This window comes from Cryptotermes secundus, unplaced genomic scaffold, assembly GCF_002891405.2.
Source record: "Cryptotermes secundus unplaced genomic scaffold, Csec_1.0 scaffold792, whole genome shotgun sequence".
Classification (NCBI taxonomy): Eukaryota; Metazoa; Arthropoda; class Insecta; order Blattodea; family Kalotermitidae; genus Cryptotermes; species Cryptotermes secundus.
In genome coordinates, this window is record NW_019725425.1 from 1062659 (window position 1) to 1072772 (window position 10114).

The 10114-nt window shown below is 37.7% G+C and overlaps 1 protein-coding gene across 3 annotated transcripts in view; it reads right to left on the reverse strand.

Annotated features, from left to right (window-relative positions):
* The window catches only part of LOC111863408 (importin-9), a 58133-nt gene that overhangs the window by 32005 nt on the left and 16014 nt on the right, over positions 1-10114 (reverse strand). For all 3 annotated transcript variants that reach the window (XM_023849708.2, XM_023849709.2, XM_023849710.2), the window contains exons 7-9: positions 5060-5211; positions 3771-3869; positions 1295-1541 (exon numbers count right to left, since the gene is read on the reverse strand). In XM_023849708.2, coding sequence (XP_023705476.1) covers positions 1295-1541; positions 3771-3869; positions 5060-5211 — 498 coding nt within the window. The remainder of the gene's footprint in view (positions 1-1294; positions 1542-3770; positions 3870-5059; positions 5212-10114) is intronic.

Sequence of the window (10114 nt, forward strand, 5' to 3'; positions counted from 1 at the left end):
AAGGAAATTAACTGATTCTTTTGTTTTTTCAAATCATGAACAGTTTGTTCTCCAATACCATACTGCATTGCTAATTGTTTAACTACACCTCTTTTCCCCAACTGATTGATAATTTCAAGTGTCTGTTGAATACTTAACACAACACGCTTCCTTTTACACCCTGACATTTTGCTAACGCACTTGAAGATTGATACAAAGAGACTAACTGGGGCAGTGTATCTGTCCTTGAAACTTTCCACAAATCCTTGTATCCTTTCACCCCTGCCCTAGAACATTGTATTAGCATAACGGGACCCAAAAATGCAGAGCTCGGTTCACAGTAGTGCGAAAATAGTGTTACAACTCACCATGTGAAACAAAAGTGAATGAATATTAAACAACATATAAGCCTCAAAAAAGCCCCAGTTAAGCTGCAAACCGGTTTATCCACCTCTGGATATTCAAGAGTTGAGTGTATTAAAATCATTCACAATTGAAGAATGACTTAATTTTCAGGTGGTTCAAAATTACACTTCCCACTTGATAACAAAATTAACAAAATCTAAAAACTATCAAGCCTCAACTCAACATACCACTGATTTTGAATTACACATGGTTCCTTAATTTCATACAAGAAACACAGAAAGTAGACACAAACGGCATTAACTGTAAGACAAGTGTGTTGTCCATTCTACCTTCAATTTCAATTCAATTCTTTATTATTTGAATTTCCTTACTGTACATAACTAACGTTTACCATAATTTCTTTATAATCACCACTTTATTAATTATATTAATTCATCATACTTATATTAATCATAGTATTACATCATTTACTATATTACATTAAGAAGAGTATTTTACTAATCAAGCAGATAAAATTCTTAGGTAAAATCCTCTAGGATAAGCACAAATTTCGCCTTATCTCTTTATAAGCTCTTAGGTTCACGGTAAGCTTTTTCTGGTAAAACTTGCATCCTATTCCTCTTTCTTGTCTTTCTGCCAATAATTTCACATTTGCCCCACAACTGCATTTCATGTTCCTGGATGCCACTTAATTATTAGTCCCTTTGGTCTACCTGGTAACCATTAATTTAAAATAAAAATAGCATGCAGGTTGTAAGAATGAATGAGTTTAGGGTGTCTCCTGCTTCCACATAAAAGCATTACGTGAGTTATAGAACTTTCATTTAATTAACAAAATTACTGTAAGCACTGAAAAGAAACAATTCCAAATTTAAATCAGCTATACAAGGCCATTTTGATTTCAATGTTTCCTGTATAACAAGTGCTCAGCATCTGTAAAAGAACTAACCTGAAGAACTCATATCTGCAACAACGACATTTTGAAGAAACCCAGTCAAATCAAAGATTCCTTCACCAGCTTCTAACTTTTTCTCAACTAAGTTCTTCACTGAACCAAGTGCAAACATGCATGCTTCATGAATTTTCCACCAGTTGCTGTTATTTGAATTTCGTTCTGTCTCTGCTTCATGCATATGTCTTGTTGCAGCTTGACACAGGGCAGAACAGCTGTCATCATCGAATTCCTCACACAGTGTCTGGAAACATAAGGAATAGTAATGACAACTGCAAGGAGAAAACACTGACCACAAACATACTTAAACTTGAACACAAAAGGAAAGAAAATAAAGTCATGATATAAAACACAAGAAAAACACAAACTTACCCTTCATGCAGAACTTTTCATGGATGGGAAGGTTAGTACATGGAACATAAGAATTCCCCCTTGATATTTACTGTGCCCATGTTAACAGTACAAATCATTAATAACCATTTTCAAAATTATCATTATGCTTAACGCAACAAAGATGATGAATTTCTCAACAGAAATAAGTGATTTGTTCCTACACACAACATAAACACACAACATTAGAGAGTAAAGCTCTAGCCATTACTAATGAATTCTGACCACAACTCATAAATCATTTCAGGACCATAAAGTAAGAGGCACTAGCGTCACAAATCTGTGCAACTGCCAAACTGTTATGTTGGTGGTCAGTTCGTTTCCAATGCTGCACTTTGACATTTACATCATTTGTGCTTTTAACCTCAACTGAGTGGCATACTTGTAACTCATTTTCTATTCAGACACCAGACACCACTTGGGTGAGTTAACGTTATCCTGCCATCCAGTTCTGGTCTCGCCAGCTCTACATGCCTTGCATGTGGACACGACTGTCATGTGCACATTCACTGCTATGGATGCCCATGCAATGCTTCACTGACTCCACAATTCTGACTTCTNTGACTGTCACGTGCACATTCACTGCTATGGATATGTGTTTTAAAAAACCACTATGCACAAATGGATGCCCATGCAATGCTTCACTGACTCCACAATTCTGACTTCTAAGCAACATGTTACAACATTGTTATTACATTTAAAGTAAAGGTATCCCCTGTAACAGGCTGTGGAGGCCGACAGGGTTGTGAGATGTCGAGGCTCCCACATTTTCTAGACAATCCGCTCACAGATGGCGATAAGGTTGTCAGCCTTACCCGATGGCCACCCTTTACCCCCAGGAATATTCCTGATACTCATTTCTGTTAGAGGCTGAGTCGACCCCAGGGCCATAATGCAGCTGGAATACATTTACATTATTAAATATACATTTTGTTACCTGTTTTAATTTCTCTCTCTCTTTTTACATCAAGTAGTAATATTCTCAGCCTCCCACTCATTTCTGCATAGCACTTTAGACCTAGCATGCTGACAGATTCTAATACATTATCTAACTTCTCTAGCCTGTATTTGGCTATCTCTGCCCACCTTGAGGACATCTGAACTCAAACATTAAATCAGGTGTGCCTGGGATGTGCCTCACCATCCTTATGGCTGTGTGTAAGCTTCAATATAAGATGGATAATTGGGTATGCTTCACATATTACTGAAATAGGTGTAATGTATAACACTTGAATTATTATAGGAAGTTGTGAACAGTAACTAAGTGAGGCTTTAAAGGTCCACAGTTTGTGAAAAGCACATAATACTGTGTCTAACGTATTACTGCAGTCACCATGACACAGATTTAATCTGATTTTTGGTTTTCTTTAATGTAATTTTCATCTACTGGTGTCATTCCCAAGTGTATCACACTTGTTAATGATTTCATTAACTACCTTCATATTAGGAGTCTGTTCAGTATTCCAGTTCCAATCTGAGGTGTCGCTATTACAAAATAAGACTGCATGCGCAGCTATCAAACATTCCCCCATTCATAAATTCAGTGCATGGTTGCTAGTCTTAAACCTTTCCCTAGTTTTGTGATGAAGTTGTGTTTCAACATGTTTGTGAAGTTCAGAGTTGTATGGCTTTAAGCCAAGAAGTGTCTTCACTGTGAATCAGAACTATGATAGCCATAAAAATCAAACAAGTTGACATCAACTTTTTAACAAAACTGAACAAAACTTCACAAAAATGTACCATTCATTACATGAGGTGTATGGAGAAGATGCCTCATTCAGGGAATATGTTTTTACATGAAAAAGGAGTGAAAATGATTAATGAACTATCTAGTAACAGTGAAAGCTGTTTTTAATGTTTAAATATTCTCCATCCCCAGGAGTAAATAGGAATTAACTCTCCCGTGGCACTGAAGGGTTAATATTTATTATTCTGATATCACATTCACAGCAGTTGTAGGTCACAAAGAAGGAAAGAACACACAATGCAGAACAATAAAAAGATATTTCACCAGTATAAATTTCTTTCAACTAAAACTTCATCAATGAAAATAATAAATATACCTTTAAGCAACGAAACTCACCTGTAACAAATCCTGAGCTGATATCCTTACTGAATATGCAAATGTTCCCTCATCTTCATCTTCAACAAACTGATTTGGGTTTGCAGTCCATGCGCGAACCTGGAATTTAAATGTCAAATTATGATTATAAGTGATAAAGTCTTCTCCAGCTACCAAAACATCAATTCAGAGCAGAAGTCTTCTGTTCAGAACTGAAATGGCTGGTAACTTGAGAATTTTTATTATTTCTTGTTACTGTAAATGCATCAAGTCTTGCATAAATGTAAGGCCCATAACAGTACAATTTTTACGAAGTATAATAATTTTGCCACTGACTTCAGGTTTGAATTAAGAAGAAATATCAGCTTTATGACCCATGTATGAAATCAATCAATCTACAGTAAAAATTATGGCACACAAACATTTTAAATGAAGGATCTAATTTTCTACTTACCCCTCTGCTGTACCAATGTATCAGTACTTCCCAACTTAAGTTTCATGTAAACTTTTGTACTTCCTCACTGACATATAGATGCCAACTTAAAGGTAACACTATATTACAATATGAATTTAAACGATGTGTGGGAATCATGCACACTGAATCATGCTTTGAAGTGGAAGAAGACTGCAAGTTGCAGAAGATAGGTTCTTCCTGGATAGGCTCTCCTTGGTGGTTCCTGTTCTGTTCTGACCATAAAGAGAACACCTGGTTCTACTGTTATTGTATTGTACTGAACTGCTTCCATGGATATATGATTTATGAGTCACTGCGCAGCAGCGAATGTTTACTAGCAATCATTGTGTCAGCAGTGCACTGTCTCTGCATCCCTTGATTCAATGTGGCTGGTTCGCACAGTTGATTCCGTTACAAGTAATCTAGGCCAGATTTCGTAGAAAGAACATGAATGGGACATACTTTGATTTAGTAACAAACTATCAAAGATTGGCTTTCAACCATACAAAACAGACGATGGTATTAAAATGTAATATCTCTCTAGGAGCTATTACATGAAAATTGTTGAGCTGCAATTTGAGTTTAACATTTTTACAGTGACAAGTAAAATATCAGGAACTGTGTGTCACTTTTTTAAATTTGCATCATAATTTTGTAGTCAGTAAAGATTTAAACACATGTTTATAAACTGAAATGAAGCGCGAAACAAAGAGCAGAAAAAGGAAATGTGTTTGAGGGGGTTGGGGAAGGGGAAGAATAAAAGACAAATTTCATTTCATATTCATATATAAACAGGAGTCAGATTCCATTCTGAGGTTAACAGATTTAAAAAATTCACTCTACTATAGTTACTCACTTGTTCCTCTGTTATCTGCATGAAAAGAATTAGGTAATACAGCAAGTCTATCAGTGCTGATTCCACTGTCTTGGAAAACTTGTGGGAATCAACCAGTGCATGGACAAACTCAAATATACTGAACACTAGATTTTCAAATCCAAGAACTTCACCTGTAAATACACAACCATACAACACTGTAAGATCAAATCAGTACATTCCATGGCCTATGGTCAATGTAACAGTCAGAGCATGTGTAAAACCTAGCACATTGAGATTTTGTGTTACCAGGTCAGGTCAGGCACAATCATTTATCCAAGATGCAAATGATTCAATAGTGTCAGCATCTTTTAGGTAAATACTTCTAAGCCTCAGAAATTATGAGGTTCATGGCTATTGACTTTCAGACGGCTCACTGTGGACTATTTTATCAGGGGTACCTGAAGAAATGTCATAGGGACTCTTCATATCAATTTAAAATGCACATAATTATGCCAACTTCAATTCCTACAGTGGCATGATGTCACTTTTGTTGTCAGATATGTTCTAAGAGGGTGATTTAAGAGCCTTATAGCCTAACTTTAAGACACTGGTGGGAAGATAAATATCAGCAGAAAATGTAAACAAACAGTTGCAGAATCTACCAATGTTTCAGAACTAACAGCAATTCAAACTTTCAGTCTTGAACATTTTTAGTATATTTGTATAATGCAGCCTTCATAATGTCACAAGAGGGAAGATATACTGAATTTGGTTATGGCTTACATTACTTCCAACAGCAAAGTAGTGATAACAGGGCCCATTCAACTGGTCTCCACATTCTCCTGATAAGCATGCTAACTTCTTTCTTATGGGGATGAATCAAAGAAAACATTAATGATATAAAAGTAAAAAATCTTGACAATTTGATCAGTCACATTCCGGTAACTACAATAGATATTAAAGGTGAATGAAGACAACTGGTTCTTGTCACGGACATGTGAAATGGAGGTAACTACTTGCAGCTTGCATGATAAAATACATAGAATTCTTTGCATATCTCCACTACACAATCAGGCATCTGTGTTAAATGTAAATTCACACTGAAAACAGCCAATACTTTCAGAATTTTTGGTTTCCATTCATTGTAATTAGAAGTAATAAATTTAGATGTTAAATTGAAATAACTGGATGCATACACAAATGGGTCAGTCATGTTGGCTGTATGGTCTAGGGCCTGAAATGTCTTCACCCACTAGAACATAGTGATCATGGGTTTGAATCCTACTCAAGGCATGGATCCCATCTAGATATGACAGTACATAAAATTTCAGTGGCTGATAACTATGCAAAAGTACAAAAGAATTCCTCAAAGTTCAGATATCCCAAATGACAATACTCTTCTTGTATATTGTGTGAGTGTACTAAAGTCATAAAGCAGCTAGCTCCTCAGAAGCCTGCCTTCCTTTCGCTGTCTTTTCAGCAACTAAGCACAGTGCCATGGTGTGCAAATTTCAATTGCACAGTTAGAAATTTCTTCATAACCTTGTGGACCATACCAGTAGCAAATACTTTTGTATACTATCTTTTCTAGAGGGGCCATGCACATGAACAAAATTTCAGGTGAGCTTCGCCCCCTCCAAGGTACAGATGGATGCACAGTAGTCTACTGCGCAAACCTAACCTAACCTAACCAAACCAACAAACTACATTTCTCTTCTCAAAATAATTACCAAAATCAATCAATATAATTACAATTATCAAGAAATGTACATATAGGCACACTGCAACTGTTGCCTAAATTAACCACTTTCTTCTTTATTCAGTAATTTTTCACAGCCAATAAATAGCTAAAGTCACCGGAATGAGTAAATGGCCCACACTTGTGAGGTATACCAACAATGTTGGTATTGTTTTTCATGCTTTTGAGATTAAATGACCTTAGATACAAGAATTACTGCCATATGGGAGCTGAGGTCGTTTACGAACATGCACAGCTGAAAGGATCTTAAGCACCATGAACAGATGGGAGACTTCACATCACATTTAGGACAGATATGAACATGAAACAAAATGGCTGTCTAGGATGCAGAAATATGACACTTATGTCCACTTAAGTTCAAAATCAATACAGTGGTAGGCAACATTTTGGTTACTGTTACCTGAGATATTTTTGGTGGCATGTACAGTGAATAGGACTATGGGCTGGATGACTAGGGTCTGATTCCCGGCAGGAGCGGATTTGCTACCATGTTCACACTGGCTGTGGGGTCCACCCAACAGGTACCTTGGGCTCTATTTACAGTGGTAAAGCAACAAGGGCTGAAGCTGATCACTTACCTACACAATATTGAGAGCAGGGATGCAAGGAGCATACCTCTACTTCTGATACATCATTTAATGTGGTGTTCAATGAGTACAGGGGCGACTTCACTCTTACACTTACCTTCCCTTGTAGAATAAATTTTCTACTTAAAGAGTCAATAATCGAGTCAGAACATTAGAATTGCAAAGAGGCATAAGGCCTGCATACAACGAACCCAATAAAATTAGCATAAGGTTCATATACACAAAAATGACTACATCAAACATGCAACAAGTGAAACTGCAATAAGATAACGAAAGACAAAAAACAAACAATTCCTGAAGTTTGACTGGCCTACCCCTTTCCACCTTAAACACACAAAAAAAAAAAGTTTCTATAAATGAAGGTTTCTCTGTAGTCTCCAAAGAAAATCCAATCCACTTCTACATGTACTACAATTCTGAATTTAAATTGACAATGGGAACTGTAGGTGCTATCAGAAAATTCCTGGACTGCTGTTGTTGCAACTGCCTTGGCAAAAGAAGATGAGAGGGGAGACTGAAGTCACACTTCTGCAAGTCCATTGCATCAGTCTGCCATGTGACACTGTGCTGTGAACATGCATTGTTTTTACATGAATGCTTTTTCGACTTCGTGTTTCGTTTTGTCGGATGGCAAAAGCGAGCAATGTCTGCATCAAGTTTCGCATGAAGCTCAGTAAATCCTCTACCAAAACCCTTGAAATGCTCTGTGAGGTTTCTGGAGAACACTCTTTAAGCTGGACAGCAGTTTTTGAATGGCATTCATGTTTCAAGGCAGGCTGAGTGTCAGCTGAAGATGAACGTTCAGGGTGACCAAGTACGAGCAAAACAACAGAAAATGTTGAAAAAATTAAAACTCATGCAAGAAGACCATCTCTGAATAATCCATGAGCTTGCAGAACCATCTGGATCAGTAATGGAGTCTGCCAGGAGATCTTAACAGGAAATTTGAACATGCATCACATTGCTGCGAAGTTTGTTCCCAGACTCTTGACAAATGATAAAAAGCAGCAGTGCGTAAACATGTGCCTTTAGCAATAAGAGAAGCCAACGAGGACCCAACTTTCATCTCTAGGTTCATAATGGGTGACAAAAGTTTGATTTACAGTTATGATCCAGGAGCAAAGCAACAATCATCACAGTGGGAGAGCCCACAATCACCAAGAGCGAAAAAAAAAAGTACAGCAGGTCTTGAGTTCAACAAAGAGCATGCTCACTGTTTTTTCAACGAGAAGGGGATTGTTCACCGTGAATTTGTTCCTCATAACACTAAGGTCAACTCTGACTTTTACTGTGACGTTTATGGACACCTGAGAGAAAATGTGCACTGAAGAATGGATCTCTTGTGCAACCCAAACTGGCTCCTTCATCACAACATGCCTGCACACATGTCCCTGTAAGCCGCAGAGTTTGTGACTAACAACAACATGGTTATCATTCCCCAGCCTCCCTACTCACCAGACTTAGCTCCCTGTGATTTCACTCTGTTTCGCAAACTGAAAATTAAACAAAAGGGGCGACATTTTGAAAGAGTGTCTGACATCCAAAGGGAATTGCAAGCAGTACTCAACAGTACTAAGGAAAATGATTTCTACGGTGCTTCTGAAGCGTGTGAAAAATGATGGGATTGCTGTATACATTCCCAAAGAGACTATCTTGAAGGAGATGGCAGCCAAAAGTGAGCAAGTTAAGGCAGCATTTCATTTCTGACCTAGTCCAGGAACTTTCCAATAGCACCTTGTATAATCTACTACAGACCATGACAGAAAACCTGACACAGAACTGGATTGATCCAAGGCTTCATAAATGTCTCTGTGGCTGCCTATCCACATGTGGATGTGTGTACATAAAGTGTATTATTAACTGGATTGCTTCCACCACTGTGTGGTGCATATTCAAGCTGCAGATAAAGGAGACAAACACCTTCAAAAATAGAGGGCAACTGTAAATATGTAAAATAAGCAATCATGAACAACAAACAAGCGGTGGCCATTAAGCTTGGACATACAGCTAGTAGCAGTATGTGCACTATATGTTAAGGGGTGGGCCATAAAATCCAGCCCTTGCACTGCAACTTGATTAACCCTTTATTAATCCTACTAGTTGAATGAAATGTAGGACTTAATTTATGGGGCATCATAAAAGTGACTTGGTTCCATAAAGAACTGGCCCAGGTGACAAAATCTTAAATAAGCTATGGCCTCACAATCACATAGGATATGTGTGGCTGATTCGTCTTCCTGTAGGCACCTTTCGCAGGTTGGGTCAACTGTCAATCCCAGTTTAAAAAGGTGTCCTTTTAGGTGGCAGTGTCCAGTTAAGTAATCATACCACCCATCTTAACCGTTCAGCGTGGTTTGACGTGTATGTTTCATCAAGGTATTTAAATCGTCTGTGGGGGTTTGACGTCTATGTTTCATCCAGCTGCACACCTATGTTATAACGCCCATAATAATTGATGGTTTTGCTGTAGATCGTTAGATTTTTCGCTGGCCTGTTGTCAGAAGAACAGTATATAATGAAACATGACTTTAGCTGCGTTAAGTTATCGTTACATATGCCTGTCTTGCAGCAAAATCCTGTTGCTCTTGGAAGAGATTTCCTCATTCAAACTGTTATGAATGGCGTGTTTTCTTTCCTATGAAGTTATAAACAGCAGAGACGTGATATGTGCTGTGTTTATAATATCATATTGCCCTGAGCTGGCCACACTAACACACTCAATTGGAATTCTTAGAAGAGGGATGTCCA